The sequence below is a fragment of the Nycticebus coucang genome, chromosome 9, assembly GCF_027406575.1.
Source record: "Nycticebus coucang isolate mNycCou1 chromosome 9, mNycCou1.pri, whole genome shotgun sequence".
Lineage (NCBI taxonomy): Eukaryota > Metazoa > Chordata > Mammalia > Primates > Lorisidae > Nycticebus > Nycticebus coucang.
This window is the reverse complement of record NC_069788.1, coordinates 50,699,115-50,721,015: the sequence shown is the minus strand read 5'-3', so window position 1 is coordinate 50,721,015 and position 21,901 is coordinate 50,699,115. Positions and strand designations below refer to the sequence as shown.

General features: G+C 36.7%; 1 protein-coding gene across 1 annotated transcript; it reads left to right on the top strand.

Annotated features, from left to right (window-relative positions):
* The first annotated feature begins 17,092 nt into the window (after positions 1–17,092).
* On the top strand, positions 17,093–18,031 carry LOC128594477 (olfactory receptor 2J3-like). Its single transcript, XM_053603312.1, has one exon. The coding sequence runs from the start codon at positions 17,093–17,095 to the stop codon at positions 18,029–18,031; it is 939 nt and encodes a 312-aa protein (XP_053459287.1).
* The last annotated feature ends 3,870 nt before the right edge of the window (positions 18,032–21,901 follow it).

Sequence of the window (21,901 nt, the reverse complement as noted above, 5' to 3'; positions counted from 1 at the left end):
AGCCTGCGATGGAATCACTTATTCTATTTTTGCTTATACGTTTGAGTTCTCTGTGGATTCTGGTTATTATATTTGTTGGAGACATAACCTTCAAATATCTTCTCCCATTCTGAGGGCTGTTTGCTTGCTTTACTTATTGTGTTCTTGGCTGTGTGGAAGCTTTTTAGTTTGATCAGATCCCAGTAGTATATTTTTGAAGCTGCTTCAATTGCCCGGGGGGTCCTCCTCATAAAATACTTGCCCAGACTGATTTCTTCAAGGGTTTTCCTTGCACTCTCTTCTAGTATTTTTATAGTTTCATGTCTTAAGTTTAAATCCTTAATCCAGTGAGAGTCTATCTTAGTTAATGGTGAAAGGTGTGGGTCCAGTTTCAGTCTTCTACAGGTTGCCAGCCAGTTCACCCAGCACCATTTGTTAAATAGGGAATCTTTTCCCCACTGAATGTTTTTAATTGGCTTGTCAAAGATCAAATAACGGTAAGTAGCTGGATTCATCTCTTGGTTCTCTATTTTGTTCGAGGCATCTACTTCTCTGTTTTTGTGCCAATACCATGCTGTTTTGATCACTATCGATTTATAGTATAGTCTGAGGTCTGGTGGTGTGATTCCTCCTGCTTTGTTTTTATTTCTGAGTAATGTCTTGGCTATTCGAGGTTCTTTCTGATTCCATATAAAACAAAGTATTATTTTTTCAAGATCTTTAAAGTATGACAGTGGAGCTTTAATAGGAATTGCATTAAAATTGTATATTGCTTTGGGTAGTATGGACATTTTAACAATGTTGATTCTTCCCAGCCATGACCATGGTACCTTTTTCCATTTGTTAACATTTTCAGCTATTTCTTTTCTTTGAGTTTCATAGTTCTCTTTATAGAAATCTTTCACGTACTTTGTTAAATAAACTCCCAAATATTTCATCTTCTTTGGCACTACTGTGAATGGAATAGAGTCCTTAACTGTTTTTTCAGCTTGACTATTGTTGCTATATATAAAGGCTACTCATTTATGAATGTTGATTTTGTAACCTGAGACACTGCTGTATTCTTTGGTCACTTCTAAGAGTTTTGTAGTAGAATCCCTGGTGTTTTCCAGATATACAATCATATCATCTGCAAAGAGCGAAAGTTTGATCTCTTCTGACCCTATATGGATACCTTTGATCGCCTTTGCTTCCCTAATTGCAATGGCTAAAACTTCCATTACAATGTTAAAGAGCAGTGGAGAGAATGGGCAGCCTTGTCTGGTTCCTGATGTAAGTGGAAATGATTTCAATTTAACTCCATTCAATATGATATTGGCTGTGGGTTTGCTGTAGTTGGCCTCTATCAGTTTAAGAAATGTCCCTTCTATACCAATTTTCTTAAGTGTTCTGGTCATGAAGGGATGCTGGATATTATCAAAAGCTTTTTCTGCATCAATTCAGAGAATCTGTGGTCTTTGTTTTTTAAATTGTTTATGTGCTGAATTATACTTATAGATTTACGTATATTGAATCAGTCTTGAGACCCTGGGATAAAACTGACTTGGTCATGATGTATAATTTGTTTGATGTGTTGCTGGATTCTGTTTGTTAGCATCTTGTTGAATATTTTTGCATCTATATTCATTAGTGATATTGGTCTATAATTTTCTTTTCTTGTTGGGTCTTTTCCTGGTTTGGGGATCAGGGTGATGTTTGTTTCATAGAACGTGCTGGGTAGTCTTCCTTCTTTTTCTACATTTTGGAACAGGTTGAGTAATATAGGTACTAATTCCTCTTTAAAGATTTGGTAGAATTCTGATGTGAAGCCATCTGGTTCCAGGCTTTTCTTTTTAGGGAGGTTTTGTGTGGTTGATGCTATTTCAGAACTTGATATTGGCCTGTTCAACATTTCCACTTGATTCTGGCTAAGTCTTGGAAGGTGACATGCTTACAAGTATTGGTCAATTTCCTTCAGATTTTCATATTTCTGAGAATAAAGTTTCTTGTAATATTCAATAAGGATTTTTTGAATTTCTGAGGAGTCTGTTGTTATTTTGTCTTTGTCATTTCTGATTGATGAGATTACAGATTTTACTCTTTTTTTCCTGGTTAGGTTAGCCAAAGGTTTATCTATTTTATCGACCTTTTCAAAAAACCCAACTTTTTGATTTATTGATCTGTTGTATAATTCTTTTGTTTTCAATTTCATTTAATTCTGCTCTAATTTTGGTTATTTCTTTTCTTCTACTGGGTTTGGGGTTGGAATGTTCTTCCTTTTCTAGTTGCTCGAGATGTCCCATTAAATTGTTAACTTCCTCTCTTTCCGTTCTCTTGAGGAAGGGTTGCAGTGCTATAAATTTCCCTCTTAGGACTGCCTTTGCTGTATCCCAGAGGTTCTGATAATTCGTGTCTTCATTGTATTTTTGTTCCAAAAATTTGGCAATTTCCTTTTTAATCTCATCTCTGACCCAGCTATCATTCAGCATAAGGTTATTTAACTTCTATGTTTTTGTGTGAGTATGCAGATTCCTCTTGTTACTAAGTTCAACTTTTATTGCATGGTGGTCTGAGAAGATGCAAGAAATAATTTCTATTCCTTAAAATGTACTGAGGTTAGACTTGTGATCGAAGATGTGATCAATTTGGAGTATGTTCTGTGGGCTGAGGAGAAGTATGTGTATTCAGTTTTGTTAGGATGATATGTTCTGTAGATATCTGCTAAATCCAAATGTTGGATGGTTAGGTTTAAATCTGAAATTTGTTTGCTCAGCTTCTTATTGGAGGGTCAATCCAACACTTCCAAAGGAGTGTTGAAATCTCCAACTATTATGGAACTGGAGGAAATCAAGGATAGGTCTTGAAGAGCTGGTTTCATTATGGCAAATTTCTTCAACATATGAATGTCATTAAAGTATTTAATTTCTCCATCATAAATGAAACTCAGTTTAGCTGGATATGGGATCCATGGTTGAAAGTTATTTTGCTTTAGGAAATTAAAAGTCACTGACCACCCTCTTCTGGCTTGAAAAGTTTCAGCAGAGTGATGTGCAGTCATTCTAATATTCTTCCCTTTGTAGGTAATGGCTTTCTCACGTCTGTCTGCTTTGAGAATTTTCTCCTTCATATTAACTTTAGTGAAGTTAATTATTATATGCCTGGGGGATGTCTTATTCAGACTGAGTTATGTTGGGGTTCTTAAACTGTCTGCTATCTGAATTTCAGAATCTCTTGGCATGTCTGGAAAATTCTCTTTCATAATTTCATGGAGAAGGGCCTTTGTGCTTCGCAAGGCCACTTCATCATTTTCAGGGATTCCAATGAGGCAGATATTAGCCTTCTTCGAATTATCCCAGAGCTCTCTGAGAGAATGATCCGTTTTTGCTCTCCATTTCTCTTCTTCTTTGATAGTTTGGGAGCATTCAAAGGCTTTGTCTTCAATGTCAGAAATCCTTTCTTCTGCTTGCTCTGCTCTGTTACTGAGGGATTCTACTGTATTTTTCTGATCTTTGAGGACTGCAAATTCTTGCTTTAGTGCGTTAATTCTTTGGTGGTTTTGTCTTTAAATTCATTAAATTCTTGAGACAATTTTTGAATTTCTCCTCGAATTTCTAATTCCAACTTTTGAATTGGTGCTCAAATTCCTTTTCTTTTTTTTTGTTGTAGAGACAGAGTCTCACTGTACCACCCTCGGGTAGAGTGCCGTGGCGTCACACGGCTCACAGCGACCTCTAACTCTTGGGCTTACGCGATTCTCTTGCCTCAGCCTCCCAAGCAGCTGGGACTACAGGCGCCAGCCACAATGCCTGGCTATTTTTTTGTTGTTGCAGTTTGGCCGGGGCTGGGTTTGAACCTGCCACCCTTGGCATATGGGGCAGGCGCCCTACTCACTGAGCCACAGGTGCTGCTCTGTGCTCGAATTTCTAATTCCAAATTTTCCTCCATTTTATTAATCTTGTTTGCTATCCAAATTCTGAATTTGATTTCTGACATCTCGGCCAGCTGTTTATGAATTGGATCTTCTGTTACATCTGCCATATCTTTCCTTGGGGGGGTTGATCTATTCTGGTTATTCATGTTACCCGAGTTTTTCCGCTGATTCTGCCCCATGATTATTTTACACCATTTGACTTTTCCCCTAAAGCTTTGCTGAGGATCTGTACAGTGCTATGGCCTGAGAAACTGGGGACCTGTTTGGTGTGGTGGGGCTAAGTGGTTCTGTCTTGTTTTCAGCTGGTTTCTGTTCGACCCTAGTGAAACAGTTACTCTGGGTTGAAGTATTAGCTGTGGAGAAATACTAGGAATTAAGTCACCCCGCCCCCCACAGGCAACAATTGGAAAAGGAAAATCAAACCTTCCTATAACCACACACTCTGGGCACCACCTGAATACTCCTTGGACTATTGGCTCAGTTCAAAATGTCCAAATCAATTGTCTCAGGTGGGAGAGTTTAAAAGGTCTCTGGCAACTGGATCACAGGGGTCTGGTGACTACTCAGGTATGGATTGCTCCAGTGGTCTGTGGAATCAGGAGGACCCACCCAGCAAATAGATCAGTCTGGGAAGTTTGATGTCTCCTTCCCCATCTTGCACCTCTGTCACACTCAGTCACTGATAGTCTCACAGGGTTTGACACAGTTGCCTGTAGTGAACCAGTACTCCAGGAGTTTGCACCTGCCTGAATCACAAGGAAATCTATTTTTGCTCAGCCAGGCTGCTGCGTTCTGTCTCTATCTAGTAGGGGGAGGTGAGGCCTGACAACCTTGGGCGCTTGATGGGAAGCTGGGGGGGTGTTCACTCAGTTCCAGCCCTGCCCCTGATTAATGTTACTGACAGAACAGAACAGAAGAACTTTGTGGGAATTTGTTTCTGTCCCTGCAAATTCCCCTGTCAGTTCTAGCCTCCTGTCTTCCTTTTTCTATAGGCTGAGGATCCCCTGAGGACCAGGTGCATCTTAGGCTCAGTACAGCGGTCCTCTGGGTCAGCCCTGCCTTGGAAACTTCCCGGCTCTGTGCGTGTGTTTCTAGTCCCCGCACTCCACCCTGGCCGGTACCACCTCAGGCAAACCCTTTACTCATGGGGCCTGCGTTTCCATCCCAGATCTGTTCCGTGGTGGTTGCCACTTGAGTAGATGCCCGGCCTCCACTGGTTGCCCAGGGAGACAGGGGGTGTGGGTTCAGAATATCTGGGAGTGAGCCCTATTGTTGCCAAAAGATGGCTGCTGCTCTGCACCTTAGGGCACCACTGCTCCAGTGTGGTTCCCTCTCAGCCGACCATCCTGTCCTCACTCCTGTGCCCCAGAGTCAGAACTGACCAGCTACAGTTTAGGCCCTATTCACACCCCTTGAGAAATATTCTGACTGTAAAAAAAAAAATACAACATTGGAGGGGTGGAGCCTGTGATGAAGCACACATTCAGCAATGAAAACATGACTTCCTGAAAAAAAAAATGGTATAAGGAACTGGACATTTTAGCTGATTTGTTTCCTAGAAGATTGAATAGGTAAAATGTGAAGAAAATCATGAAGAAAATAAGCTCCATATAGGGATAGACAGAGAATCCTACCAGGATACAGTTTTCTAAAGGTCTTTTTTTTCTTTTTCATTCCCTATAGCTCTGCTTTATCTCTTGGGAGGAAGATGAGTATCTTTGAAAAGGACATGATTAATAACTTCAAAATGGAATGACCTAGGTGGAGAAGCAAACATCTGGCTTGGAATTTCAGCAAAGAAACATTAAATAATTATGAGATCTGAGTTACACAACATTTTGGGGGATAATTTTGTTGGTTTTGGCTGTGAATAATTACTAATATTTTGTTTTCTTTTTATTTTGTCAGATAAAAAACTCACTTTCAAAATATGATTTCTACAAGGGGAAGGAAACTCAATATTCTCTGTCTTTTCTTGTTGTAATTAGAGAAGATTCTTTTTTTTTACTTTTCCATTCATATATAACCCAACATGTCTCCCTGTAGGCCACTAGCATTCTGACTCTAACCTCTGGATAAGAGAATCCAGAACACCTTAGTGATCAATTTAGTTAAATAATTCTCATAAACCTGACCTTATAGGATCTAGTCCACATATGACCCCAGTAAGCTCATAAGTGAACAGGCAACATCTTAGAAGACAGATAATGAGATTATTTGTGATATTTCCTTCTAATCCATCTATTCTTTTTACTGTATGTCTAATATAATCCTAACAAGATGAGAATGAATAGCTTTTCCAGCATCTCAGTAATGCTATGCCTCAACGCAACTTTTGTGGTACCATATTCAGTGGTATCATATTTAGTATCAACTTCAGTGGTACCATCAGATTTTCATCATTGGAGTGTGTTCTCATTCTTATATTTTTTAGTTTTTCTGGTAGCTTATGAAGATGAAAAACTGGAAAAAGGAAATGATATTTAGCAACAACTAAACACAAATTTCTAGAACTCACCTCCAATTGAGACTACATCCATAATAATTTGCAATCTACTCTAATTTATTGTCCTCTGAAACACTCAATTTACCAGAAGCTTTGGAAATATTTTGCTGTAGTTAAATCAAGTTACATCATAGTTTTGAAAGAAGTTTGTAATATTTCACATACATATTTTAATATTTGCTGGCACCAAGTAGATTGTCAAGGGTTAAAAATTCTCCTGAAACTTTGGTGACCACAATGTGAAGAATGTTGGAGCTTGGTGCAATCTCTTTTGGCCCAGGATGTGAAATATTTCTCAGATTTTGATAACTGAGTGGTTCTTCTGGTACCCATAGGTTCTAATATCACTGGTTAAATTACTCCCCAATAAAACAGAAAAATTTAAGTTTGTGAATACATAACTATTTAATCCTGTTAATATTTAAATATTTATTATTTAAATAACTTTTAATGTATGTCAAGTGAACTGGAATGATATATATCAAAATCATGATACTATAGATCTCTGGATTAAGTGGTGGGTTTGATAGTGGTACTTAAGGGAATACAAACTTTATCTGTGACATTTTGTATGATAAAAATGCTGTAGTCCCAGCTACATGGGAGGCTGAGGCAACAGGATCACCTGAGCCCAAGAGTTTGAGGTTGCTGTGAATTGTGACACCATGGCACTCTACCGAGAGACTGTCTCAAAAAAAAAGTTTATTAATTTATAAACTCATGTTTCCTTGTTTATTTATTTATTTATTGTTAGGGATTCATTGAGGGTACAAGAAACAAGGTTACACTGATTGCATTTGTTTGGTAAAGTCCCTCTTACAATGGTGTCCTTTCCTCTTTCTGCTCTTCCTTTCCCTCACCTCTCCCTCCTTCTTTATGTTTTCTTGTTTTGAAACCAACAAGCAGATTACTAGATTAGTAAATGTAGACTAACAATCACAGCTAATTTTACTTGTATATATATTTTGTCAAAGCTTTTCAGAAGACATCAAGGGAAATTATTAATACATACGTTTTGGAAATACTAAGTAGTTTTTTTTTTTGAATGAATAAATGGGCAATTAATTTGTCATGTTATGAGATCTCTAACACACACAACAAACATAGAAATAATTATGATATATGAACATCATTAGACACAACAATACTCATTTAAATATATAAACCAAAGGCAAATACAAGTAAAATGTAAACATTTACAATGATTTTGACTATCTAATAACTCATCAAACAAATTTATGACAGTTCTATGCGTAAATTGTTCCCAAGTATTTGTTAGTATCCTGCTATGAACATCTTTGTACATAAAGCTTTTTCTTTATTTTTTTTTATTTAACTTTTTTTTTATTGTTGGGGATTCATTGAGGGTACAATAAGCCAGGTTACACTGATTGCAATTGTTAGGCAAAGTCCCTCTTGCAATCATGTCTTGCCCCCATAAAGTGTGACACACACCAAGGCCTCAACCCCCTCCTCCATCCCTCTTTCTGCTTTTCCTCCCCCACCATAACCTTAATTGTCATTAATTGTCCTCATATCAAAATTGAGTACATAGGATTCATGCTTCTCCATTCTTGTGATGCTTTACTAAGAATAATGTCTTCCACTTCCATCCAGGTTAATACAAAGGATGTAAAGTCTCCATTTTTTTTTAATAGCTGAATAGTATTCCATGGTGTACATATACCACAGCTTGTTAATCCATTCTTGGGTTGGTGGGCATTTAGGCTGTTTCCACATTTTGGCGATTGTAAATTGAGCTGCAATAAACAGTCTAGTACAAGTGTCCTTATGATAAAAGGATTTTTTTCCTTCTGGGTAGATGCCCAGTAATGGGATTGCAGGATCAAATGGGAGGTCTAGCTTGAGTGCTTTGAGGGTTCTCCATACTTTCTTCCAGAAAGGTTGTACTAGTTTGCAGTCCCACCAGAAGTGTAAAAACGTTCCCTTCTCTCCATATCCACGCCAGCATCTGCAGTTTTGAGATTTTGTGATGTGGGCCATTCTCACGGGGTTAGATGATATCTCAGGGTTGTTTTGATTTGCATTTCTCTAATATATAGAGATGATGAACATTTTTTCATGTGTTTGTTAGCCATTCAACTGTCATCTTTAGAGAAGGTTCTATTCATGTCTCTTGCCCATTGATATATGGGATTGTTGGCTTTTTTCATGTGGATTAATTTGAGTTCTCTATAGATCCTAGTTATCAAGCTTTTTTTTTTTTAATTTTTTTATTAAATCATAACTGTATACAATGATATGATTATGGGGCATCATACACTCACTTCATAAACCATTTGACACATTTTTATCACAGTGGTTAACATAGCCTTTCCGGCGTTATCTCAGTTACTGTGCCAAAACATTTACATTCTACATTTACCAAGTTTCGCAAATACCCCTGTAATATGCACCACAGGTGTGATCCCACCGATTCCCCTCCCTCTACCCACCCCCCCCCCTTTTCCCACTTCCCCCTATTCTTAAGTTGTAGCTGGGTTATAGCTTTCATGTGAAAGTCCCAAATTAGTTTCATAGTAGGGCTGTGTACATTGGGTATTTTTTCTTCCATTCTTGGGATACTTTACTAAGAAGAATATGTTCCAGCTCCATCCATGTAAACATGAAAGAGGTAAAGTCTCCATCTTTCTTTAAGGCTGCATAGTATTCCATGGTATACATATACCACAATTTATTAATCCATTCGTGTTATCAAGCTTTTGTCTGATTGAAAATATGCAAATATCCTTTCCCATTGTGTAGGTTGTCTCTTTGCTTTGGTTATTGTCTCCTTGGCTGTACAGAAGCTTTTCAGTATAATGAAGTCCCATTTGTTTATTTTTGTTGTTGTTGCAATTGCCATGGCAGTCTTCTTCATGAAGTCTTCCCCCAGGCAAATATCTTCCAGTGTTTTTCCTATGCTTTCTTTGAGGATTTTTATTGTTTCATGCCTTAAATTTAAGTCCTTTATCCATCTTGAATCAATTTTTGTGAGTGGGGAAAGGTGTGGGTCCAGTTTCAGTCTTTTACATGTAGACATCCAGTTCTCCGAACATCATTTATTGAATAGGGAGTCTTTCCCCCAAGGTATGTTCTTCTTTGGTTTACCGAAGATTAGATGGTTGTAAGATGTTAGTTTCATTTCTTGGTTTTCAACTCGATTCCAAGTGTCTATGTCTCTGTTTTTGTGCCAGTACCATGCTGTCTCGACCACTATGGCTTTGTAGTACAGACTAAAATCTGGTATACTGATGCCCCCAGCTTTATTTTTATTACTAAGAACTGCCTTAGCTATACGGGTTTTTTTCCAGTTCCATACAAAATGCAGAATCATTTTCTCCAAATCTTGAAAGTATGATGTTGGTATTTTGATAGGAATGGCATTGAATAGGTAGATTGCTTTGGGAAGTATAGACACTTTAACAATGTTGATTCTTCCCATCCATGAGCATGGTATGTTCCTCCATTTGTTAATATCCTCTGCTGTTTCCTTTCTGAGGATTTCATAATTTTCCTCATGGAGGTCCTTCATCTCCTTCGTTAGGTATATTCCAAGGTATTTCATTTTCTTTGAGACTATGGTGAAGGGAGTTGTGTCCTTAATTAGCTTCTCATCTTGACTGTTATTGGTGTCCACAAAGGCTACTGACTTGTGGACATTGATTTTATATCCTGAAACATTACTGTATTTTTTGATGACTTCTAGGAGTCTTGTGGTTGAGTCTTTGGGGTTCTCTAAGTATAAGATCATGTCGTCAGCAAAGAGGGAGAGTTTGACCTCCTCTGCTCCCATTTGGATTCCCTTTATTTCCTTGTCTTGCCTAATTGTATTGGCTAGAACTTCCAGCACTACGTTGAATAGTAAAGGTGACAGAGGACAACCTTGTCTGGTTCCAGTTCTAAGAGGAAAAGCTTTGAGTTTTACTCCATTCAGTAAAGTATTGGCTGTGGGTTTGTCATAGATAGCTTCAATCAGTTTTAGAAATGTGCCACCTATGCCTATACTCTTCAGTGTTCTAATTAGAAAAGGATGCTGGATTTTATCAAATGCTTTTTCTGCATCTATTGAGAGGATCATGTGATCTTTATTTTTGCCTCTGTAATATGGTGGATAACGTTTATAGACTTGCGTATGTTAAACCAGCCTTGCATCCCTGGGATGAAGCCTACTTGATCATGATGAATGACTTTTTTGATGATAAGCTGTAATCTATTGGCTAGGATTTTGTTGAGAATTTTTGCATCTATATTCATGAGTGAGATTGGTCTGAAATTCTCCTTTTTGTTTGGGTCTTTTCCTAGTTTTGGTATCAGGGTGATGTTTGCTTCATAGAATGTGTTGGGGAAGATTCCTTCTTCCTCAATTTTTTGGAATAATTTCTGTAGTACAGGAATAAGCTCTTCCTTGAAGGTTTTTTTTTTTTTTAAATCATAGCTGTGTACATTAGTATGATCATGGGGCACTATACACTTGGTTCACAGATCGTTTGACACATTTTCATCACACTAGTTAACATAGCTTTCATAGCATTTTCTTAGTTATTTTGCTAAGACCTTACATTCCACATTTACTAGGATTCACATATACCCTTGTAAGATGCACCGCAGGTATAATCCCATTAATCCTCCTCCCTCTACCTCCCTCCCCCCTCCCTCCCCTCCCTTTCCCCCTTCTCCCAATATTATGCAGCCTTGAAAAAAGATGGAGACGTTACCTCTTGCATGTTTACATGGATGGAGCTGGAACATATTCTTCCAGCTGTCTTGAGACAGTAAAGTGTCTCAAGAATGGAAGAAAAAGTACCCAATGTACTCACCCTTATTATGAAACTAATGTAGGACCTTCACATGAAAGCTATAACCCAGTTACAATCTTCCTTGAAGGTTTGATAGAATTCTGGTGTGAAGCCATCTGGACCAGGGCATTTTTTGGTTGGAAGATTTTTTATTATTTCTTTGATCTCAGTGCTTGAAATTGGTCTGTTTAGGAGCTCTATTTCTTCCTGGCTGAGTCTAGGGAGAGGGTGTGATTCCAAATATTGATCCATTTCCTTCACATTGTCAAATTTCTGGGCATAGAGTTTCTGGTAGTATTCAGAGATGATCTCTTGTATCTCTGTGGGATCAGTTGTTATTTCCCCTGTATCATTTCTGATTGAGGTTACTAGAGATTTTACTTTTCTATTTCTCGTTAGTCTGGCCAATGGTTTATCTATTTTATTAATTTTTTTCAAAAAACCAACTCCTTCTTTCATTAATTTTCTGAATGATTCTTTTGTTTTCAATTTCATTGATCTCTGATTTGATTTTGGATATTTCTTTTCTTCTACCGAGTTTAGGCTTAGATTGTTCTTCTTTTTCCAAATCCATAAGATGGCTTGTGAGATTGTTGATGTGCTCTCTTTCTGTTTTTCGAATGTAGGCATCTAAAGCGATGAATTTTCCTCTCAAAACTGCTTTTGTAGTATCCCACAGGTTTTGGTAGCTTGTGTCTTCATTGTTGTTATACTCAAGGAAGTTAATGATTTCCTGTTTTATTTCTTCCTTCACCCATCTGTTATTCAACAGAAGATTGTTTAATTTCTATGCCTTTGTGTGGGGTTGAGCATTTTTGTTAGAGTTGAGTTCCACCTTTAGTGCCTTATGGTCTGAGAAGATACAAGGTCAAATTTCAATTCTTTTGATTCTGTTGATATTCATTTTGTGTCCCAGGATATGATCAATTTTGGAGCATGTTCCATGGGGTGATGAGAAGAATGTATATTCTTTATCTTTGGGATGGAGTGTTCTATATGCGTCTATCAAGCACTGTTGTTCTAGGGTCTCATTTAAATCTCTTATATCTTTGTTTAATTTCTGTTTAGAGGATCTGTCCAGCTCTGTAAGAGGAGTGTTAAAGTCCCATGTTATTATGGTATTATCAGATATCTTATTGCTCAGACTGAGTAAGGTCTGTTTCAAGAATCTCGGAGCATTTAAATTGGGTGCATAAATATTTAGAATTGAAAGGTCTTCTTGTTGTATTTTTCCCTTGACCAATATAAAGTGACCATCTTTGTCTTTTTTGACTTTAGTTGCTTTAAATCCACATGTATCTGAAAATAAGATCGCAACTCCTCTTTTCTTCTGAATTCCATTTGCCTGAGAAATTGTCTTCCAACCCTTGACTCAGAGCTTTAATTTGTCTGTTGAATCCAGGTGTGTTAATACTAAGTAATTTAGTATTAAACTACTTAGTATTTAAAATAACTTTAAAAAAGTTTTTGAAGTTTTGGTAGTAACCAATCAAAAATAATTTCAACACTTTCTCAGGGTTGAACTTGATCTTTAATTTTAGAGATGTCAGACAAATGCAAATTAAAGAAATTAAATTAATAAGAAATATGTATACATATATACATACATATTACATATATGTACATATACGTAGTTTAGTTTTTATGTTATCTTAAACTCTCTGACAACTCAAATTTGGCTCATAGCATAAGAAATTGGGAAAAAAATTCAGGTAACTTGAAATACCCTATTCCCTTCCCTGTAAACATAGTTCAAAACAACATTTTTCTCAGTAGAGAAATTGCCATCTTACTACAGCGGTGTGGTATCACATTCAGAGCATTTCTGAAGAACTGCTCTTCTCCTCCAAGGGCATTAATTGCCACTTTGGGATTTGTCCTCCCAGTAGCTCTAGTCATATTCTTTTGTTTGCATAGAGGACTCATTTGCTTTAAGATAGGGTCCATTTCTCATACTCTGAATGCTCTAACGCATTTCTCTTATTAGCTAAAACCGAATATTTAAAGTAGACTCAGGGCTGTCTTGATAGTTAGTTATTATAAGACTTTGCTTTCCTAATTTGATGTAGTAGATTAGATGTAGTAATGTTGGTAATTAGTAGGTTTATGTTGGTAATTTATGTTGGTATTTATGTTGGTAATTTCAAGGAAATCAAAACTAGATATCAGATCAGTCCACATATGATGAAGGCCTATATTTTGGAGATGACATACAGGACATATGGACAGACACAGGAAGGACAGAATGAAGGAAGTTGTTCAAGTACTGCTTAAGCCCCTAGGTAAGAATATAAAAGAACTAATATGATTAGAATACAAAATATTGTTCAATGATATGGAGATGGGGAAAAGAGACCACTTTTCCCTCTATAGTGCCTGTTTTCCCACACTAGAAAGGATAGTTTATCCACAATGCATAAAAACAACTTTGATAAGGACTTAATTACTGCTCTTCTAGAAAGAAGAAAATTAAATCTAAAATTTCTGACCTTTTCCTTACTTGCACCTGGCGTTTTTCTCTCTCTCATATCTCTTTCTTTCTTTTTTTTTTTTTAGAGACAGAGTTTCACTTTATGGCCCTTGGTAGAGTGCCATGGCATCATACAGCTCACAGCAACTTCCAACTCCTGGGCCCAAGCGATTCTCCTGCCTCAGCCTCCCGAGTAGCTGGGACTACAGGCACCTGCCACAACGCCCAGATATTTTTTGCTTGCAGTTCAGCTGGGGCAGGGTTTGAACCTGCCACCCTCAGTATATGGGGCCAGTGCCTTACCGACTGAGCCACAGGCGCTGCCCCAGTTTTTTTTTTTTTTTTTGGTTTTTGGCCGGGGCTAGGTTTGAACCCGCCATCTCTGGCATATGGGACCGGCGCCCTACTCCTTGAGCCACAGACACCGCCTCACATCTCTTTCTATATTCTCTCTATAAGAATGCTGAAGGAGGGGTTGTGGAACTGATAAAAACACCTCAAAGCTGCCATTTAGTTTTAGTTATGCACTGTTATTGAGACAACTGTATAAGAAAAAAGAAAATTATATCTGCATCAGAGGAAGTACATTTGGAGTCATATTTATCATGATGTATTATCTCCCATTCTGGAGAAATTAAAAAAAAAATTTCCTTCGAAAACTTCCATCGTTCTTCAAATGGCAGTGACCTCTAAGCAAAGTAATTTTCATGAGTTACTATTTGACTACTGCTATTTTTTGATTTAGTTACCCCCTTTAAAAACTTTTTAAAAAATGTACTGTCTGATTATTCTGGATGACTTCTGAGTTGTGGAAAGAAAGCTGGATTAGTGTAACAACATTACCAATTTTGTTAAGAGCCTTATAGCCTTTAAGTCAAACTGAACATCCTTAACTTTCTTGCTGAAATTCAACCAGCTGTTCCTGACATCTTTTTCAAGAGTTGCCTTTCTAGAACATGAGCAACTGAGAGGCCCTCTAAAGGTAAACGCAAGTGACTCTGCTGTGATTTCTTTTTCTTGTGACACAACTTATTGGGAAGTGTGAGAGGAAGAATTGGCCATGGACAGAAGGAAGTAGAACAGATGTGCAAAATTGGAAGAGGCAAAGAATTCAGGGGAAAAAAAAAAGGGAATGTTTAAATGGTGGGTTACTATGCCTGTCGCAATAAGTATATAACAAAAGGAAGAATTGATTTTTTTCTGCAAAAGATTGAAAACTCATTGGAGACAAAGAATCACCTGAGAATCATGACTCTGTGATATTTCCTTTATTTCTTAGCAAAAAAGAAATGTAAGATTTACTAGGTGAAATAATTAAATGATGAATAGCCATTTAATGATTTCATTAAATATTCAGAATTCTCCAAAAGGAGAATAATAAAAATGTGTAGTAGTTATAACATATGCACAGAATTTAAATACTATCTCAGTTATTGTTCTAGAGAAAAAGAAACCCTGTAGAAACTTCTTCAGTCCCTGTGATATATGCACTTTCAATTCTAAGCATAGGTCAGAATGAATTCTGCTATAGGTTCTTCTCCATTTCTTCTTCCCTCAGGCCTTTTCTTCTTTCCTCTCTCACCATTTCACTATCTTTTCCCTTAGATTTTCTCTTTTCAAATTCAGTTACACGTAGCATTCATACATCCTTTAGGAAGCACTCCATCACTGCTCTCCCCAGATCTTTAGCTTTGTTCATATCATGAGTATGTTGATGTGCCCGTGTCTGTGGGTCTTTAGTTAGTAGTATCTCTAGTCACATTGTATTTTACAGTTTAGAAATCAGCTTAAGTGCAAGTAAACAAATCAGAAGATGAGATTCTTTCTTTACGCATATGTTACTGAAGTTAAATATTTTTCAAAAGATGAAATCACCATTTTTAAATCACTACTAAATTTGATATTCTTCAGCATGTCTTTTGACCCATATGTAAGATTATTTGGATTGCTAATTATCATAATTCTTATAATCACATTTATGAAGATAACTTGCAAATGCTGGAATGAAAACTAAAGTTGCTTGTTTATAAACAAAAATTATTTGCTTCATGGGAATTGTCTTTCCTAGCTAGGTTAGGATTTTTTTCAACTATTGTTTGCCTATGTGTTACCCTAAAATAAATGGAAATTTGATATTTAATAAGTTATTTTTTTCTATAATAAGGCAAATATCTGTATAAGATATAAAACTAAAATTCTCTTTTTTGTAACTTACTTTTTGTACTTTTTCATTATGGTAAAATCTCAAACTATGAAAGAGTTGCAAAAAAGTATTATAAGGAACTAACATTTACTCTTTAATCAGATTATTTTCTATCTGATAAGCTTTGGTCTATCATCTATCTATCTTTGCATATATTTTTCTATGTTTTTTATCTGTCTGTCTATCTATCTATCTATCTATTATCTATCTATCATCTCTCTCCTTTTCTGGACCATTTGAAAGTAAGTTGGAGAAGCTATGTTCCTTTACCCTTGAATACGTCAGTGTTTCTTGTCTGAGAACAAGCATGTCATTTTACTTAATCTCTGTAGCGTTATCAAAATCAGAAAATTTAATATAGGCACAATGTTATTATCTAATCCACAGTCTATATTCAGATTTCTCCAACTGTCTCAATAATTTTGTCAATAGCTATTTTTTAAAAAGTTCTTGATCATACATTTAGAGATCATATCTCATTGTTCTCCTTTAATCTGCACCAGTTCTTGAGCTTTTGTTTGTGTTTGTTGAAATTGTGCTTATTGAACTTGATAATTTTGAACAGCAAAGGCATGCAATTTCTGTCTTGAGTTTGTTTTAGGTACCTTTATTATTAGAATTGGGCTGTGCATTTTTGGCAGGAATATCACCATGGGGACATCACGTCCTGTTCAGAGCATCGTATTAGCAGGCATATGATGTTCGTTTGTCCAGTGATGATGACATTAATCATGCAATTATGGTGGTGTTCCATAGTTTCTTTTACTGTGAAGTTTAGTCTTTCTCACTTTGTAATAAACTAACGATTAGTGAAGAGATACTTTAGACTATGAAAATATTCTATTCCTCATCAAATTTCCACCCTCCTTTTTCCCATTAAATTTTTATTTACTAGTTTTGCATCCGTTAATGTTTTTCTAACTCTATCATCCCCTCTATATTTATTAATTAGGAATCTACAGTAAAAAATAGCTTCATCTTCACCATTTATTTATTCTTTTATTTTTTACATCAATATGAGCTTTAAGATTTTTATTTTGTTCAATTCATTACTATTGGTATCATAGTTTCTCTGAATGATCAAATTGCCCTATGATTGAACAGTGGTAGACCCTTCAAACAGGTCTGTGATGTTTTTAATGTGTTTCTATGAGTCTTGGAACATTAATTTACATTTTTTTGAGTTTATGTGTTTTTTCCCCCCTCATATACCAGGAAATGAGTGATGATGGAAAAAGTCAATGCTAGTTCTGAGGCCTACATTATTCTACTGGGTTTTTCTAATTGGCCTCATCTGGAAGTAGTTCTCTTCGTGGTGATCTTGATATTCTACTTGATGACACTGATAGGCAACCTGTTCATCATCATCCTGTCATACCTGGACTCCCACCTCCACACTCCCATGTACTTCTTCCTCTCAAACCTCTCTTTTCTGGACCTCTGCTACACCACCAGCTCTATCCCTCAATTGCTGGTCAATCTCTGGGGCCCTGAAAAGACCATCTCTTATGCTGGTTGCATGATTCAACTTTACTTTGTCCTTGCGCTGGGAACCACGGAGTGTGTCCTCCTGGTGGTGATGTCCTATGACCGTTATGCAGCTGTATGTAGGCCTTTGCATTACACTGCCCTCATGCACCCTCGTGTCTGCCACCTGTTGGCTGTGGCTTCTTGGGTAAGTGGCTTCACCACTTCAGCACTTCATTCATCCTATACCTTCTGGGTTCCCCTGTGTGGACATCGCCAAGTGGATCACTTCTTCTGTGAAGTTCCTGCACTGCTGAGACTATCGTGTGTTGATACCCTTGCTAATGTGCTGACCCTCATGGTGATGAGTGCCATTTTTGTTCTCATCCCTCTGATCCTCATTCTCACTTCCTATGGTGCCATTGCCCGGACTGTACTAAGGATGCCATCAACCACTGGACTTCAGAAAGTTTTTGCCACATGCGGAGCCCATCTTATGGTTGTGTCTCTCTTTTTCATTCCAGTCATATGCATATATCTTCAGCCACCATCAGGAAAATTTCAAGATGAAGGCAAGTTCATTGCTCTCTTTTATACTGTTGTCACACCTAGTCTCAACCCTCTAATCTACACCCTCAGAAACAAAGATATAAAAGGGGCAGTGAAGAGACTAACAGGGTGGGAGTGGGAGCTGTGACTGAGTAATCAAATGCCCTGCAATTGTTTTTCAGAGGATCTTGTCCATATTTGAAGTGGTTCCCCTCCTTCTTGGTGATTTACTTTTAGTTTACAACTCACTAAACATGAATAGCTGAGCCACAAATTTGTTGTTCTTTTTATTGTTTAATTCTGAAATATCTTGAGATAGTCAATAAACTTTTTGATTAATACTATATTAGTCCTTAAAAATTCTATGTTTTTTAGGAAATTATGGACTGTGGTTTCAACACAAGTGTATGTCTATATGTATGTGTGTACATGTATGTGAATAATATTGAAACTGTTTTTAAAATATTTGAAATGTTTCTAACAATTCATAAGCTATGCTATGAACTGATCGTCAATATAATATATATAAAGGGGGCAATATTAAAGGCATAGGTTAATGGAGTGTTTTTTATTGAACAGGCCTTAAATTAAGCTAAAAAGTGTCACAGCAAAGGCAAGTGGTAAATATGATGTGATGAATAGCATTATTTATTACATAGTAAAAATGCATAGTAGAATTAATTGGCTGAAACACACTTTTCAAAAATACTATATGTGTGGGTGGCACCTGTGGCTCAAAGAAGTTGGGCACAGGCCCCATATATCGGAGGTGGTGGGTTCAAACCTGGCCTCGGCCAAAAACTGCAAAACAAAACAAAACAAAAAAACATTGTATGTGTAATTTATCCTATAGATCTATATACTTGTCACATTGAATAGTATGAACAAATACCTGTTTAAAATTGTTTATTTGCTCATCTGTCCATTTATTCATCAACTTACTGTTCGTTCCCTTCACTAGCTAAATCTTATTGTCTACTCTATCCGATTGTGGGATTCTTTGTAACATATATTCTTTGCAACAAAATGTGTGACTTTTGCACATTTTTTGTCTGAACAGAACTCACTCTCTTGTGGGAAAAATGGGAATGTAAGATAAAAGGTGAAGTAGTTGTACATGACTTAATTTGTCACTGAGCATAATGCCAATAAATCAAGGTAGCTTTTATTTTTTTGTTTTTATTGAGACAGAGTCTCACTTTATCACTCTTGCTAGAGTGCCATGGCATCTTAGATCACAGCAACCTCAAACTCTGGTGTTTTAAGTGCTTCTCTGGTCTCAGCCTCCCAAGTAGCTGGGACTACAGGTGACTGCCACAATGCTGGGCTATTTTTAGAGAGATGGAGTCTCACTCTGGCTCAGGCTGATCTTTTTTGTTTGTTTGTTTTTTTGGCTGGGGCTGGGTTTGAACCCACCACCTCCGGCATATGGGACCGGCGCCCTACTCCTTGAGCCACAGGCGCTGCCCTCAGGCTGATCTTAAACTTGTGAGCTCAGGCATGCCACCCAACTTGGCCTCCCAGAGTACTAGAATTACAGGCGTGAGCCACCACGCTCAGCAAGGTAGTTTTTAAATAGCAAAACCAATATATTCTGATTTCTTTTCAGATCAAATCAATATTTCACCTTCTAAAAATAACAAAAGCAAGGAAATTGGCCATCAACTCTGAAAATAAATTTCAATTGATAACTCCTGTAGGAAGATGATGCCATAAAAAGAAACAAAACAGAATACATTTAACTTACTTTAGTCTACTTAGTTCATGACATATTGAAGATACATTAAAACTCCTCTTTAACATCATTTCTTTTTGCTAAATTAGTTTTAAAACATTCTTTATTTTTATTTTTTCTAGCTCTATTGAGGTATAATTCACAAATAAAATGGTATACATTTTAAGTGCACAATGTGATGATATATGTGTATGTATACATCATTCCAAATTGTGAAAATAATTACCACAAGCGAATTAACACAACCATTATCTCAGATAGTTACCACTTCTGTGTGTGTGTGAGTAAGCTGTGTGAAGACACTTCATATCTAATTTCTGAGAAATTTTCAAGTATATAGTACAGTATAATTAGCTATAGTCACCATGATCTACATTAGATCTCCAGAACTTATTTGTGTTGTAACTGAAAGTTTGTATCATCTCCCCATTCCACCCCAGGGTAGCCCAGGGTAACCACCATTCTGTTCTCGCTTCTATTAGTTCAACTTTTTAAAGATTCCACTTATAAGTGACATCATGCGGTATTTTTCTTTCTGTGTCTGGCTTATTTCACTTAGCACAGTGTCCTCCAGGTTCATCCATCCTGCCACAAATGGCAGGATTTTCTTTTTTTATGGCTGAATAATGTCTATTGTGTGTGATCATATTTTCTTTATCCACTCTTCTATCAATGAAAACTTATGTTATTTTCTTATCTTAGTTAGCTATTGTGAATAACGCTGAAATGAACATGGGAGTACAGTTGTCTCTTTGAGGTACAACCCAGTGGGATTGCTGGATCATGTCATAGTTCCATTCTTAATTTTTTTTAGGAACATTCATACTGTTTTCCAATATCATTAGTTTTTAACATTAAAAGAAAAATTTATCCACATTTTTAAACTTACTGCTATTAGTGATGGATAATAATACTAACAATCATAGCTGGGGAAAGACGCTCAAGCACACAGTAGAGGTAGGCTTCTTACCTCCCTCTACCTTTTCATGGTAGTTGGAAGCATATAAATAGTAGGAATAACTTCTACGATTGTGATTTACAGACCACAAAGCAATGAGAATACATAAACTGGGAACGATTAAGTGAATTAATAATAGACCATCTAATAGCTGAAGCACACACCTCCAAAATAAATTGATTCACCCAAAGGATGTCTTAATAAACTACCTTAACAAATTATTAATAAGAACCGTTGATTGGTACTTGTTACTTTATTTCACTTTTTGGAACTTTTTCCAATCCTATGTTGGAAAATGTCCGACATAGTTTTGTTTGTTTGTTTGTTTGTTTGTTTGTTTTTATTTTTGCACTTGTTCACTCACTCTGCTGGCGAAAAAGTGCAGACACAAATTACTTACAGGAGACATCTCATCACTCAGCTTGTGAGCAATGTGAGGAAGGAAATTCAAGAAAGAGGGAAAGACTAGTATCCTTTGACACGGAGGAAAGGCTAAATGAGAAGATGAATTTTATTATACAAAATGAAAAAAAATCAACAAAAGTTTACATGGTTTGCAGCAGAAGAAATGAGAAAGGTGGAAGGAAAGAGACCATTTTCTACTGTGAGACGTGCAAGAGGAAGCCTGGACTTCATCCTGGAGATTGCTTCAAGAAATCACACTCAAAACATTTATAACAAAAAGAAACAAAAACACTTCAATTTTATTGTACCTAGAATAGGTAATAAAATCATCTGGTGAGATAATTTTTATGTTTTTCCCTTTTAAAACTAGAACAATTACAATTAATCTCTTTCCCACTCAAAATAAATAAGAGCTGGGACTATATAGGTAGCAGAAAAATTGGATTGGAAAATTATTTTTAATTAATATGAATATTTACCATTAATAAGGACATTATAAAAATAAACATATATGATATTTTAAAATAATAGTTACTGAGTGTTTTGTTACATGCAACACTCTGACCATCATCACTTAACATGTATCTACTTTATATATCTTGCTGTAACATGGAAAACCTATAACTGAAGCTACTCAGTTTATGTACGGGGATAGTACATAAACATACTTATTTTAAAGTTGCATCTTGGAAACTAAGAACGTTTAGTTCTGTAAAGTAGCTGTAATCCAGATACTATTTGTAGTTTTTTTTGGAGACAGAGTCACCCTGAGTAGAGTGCTGTGGCATCACATCTCATAGCAACCTCAAACTCTTGGGCTTAAGTGCTTCTCTTGCCTCAGCCTCCCAAGCAGCTGGGACTACAGGCACCTACCATAACGCCTGGCTATTTTTTGATTGTAGTTGTCATTGTTGTTTGGC

Bases quoted from the DNA above. Each gene is read 5' to 3' on its own strand.
- LOC128594477 (XM_053603312.1), top strand. From the start codon at position 17,093: ATGATGGAAAAAGTCAATGCTAGTTCTGAGGCCTACATTATTCTACTG.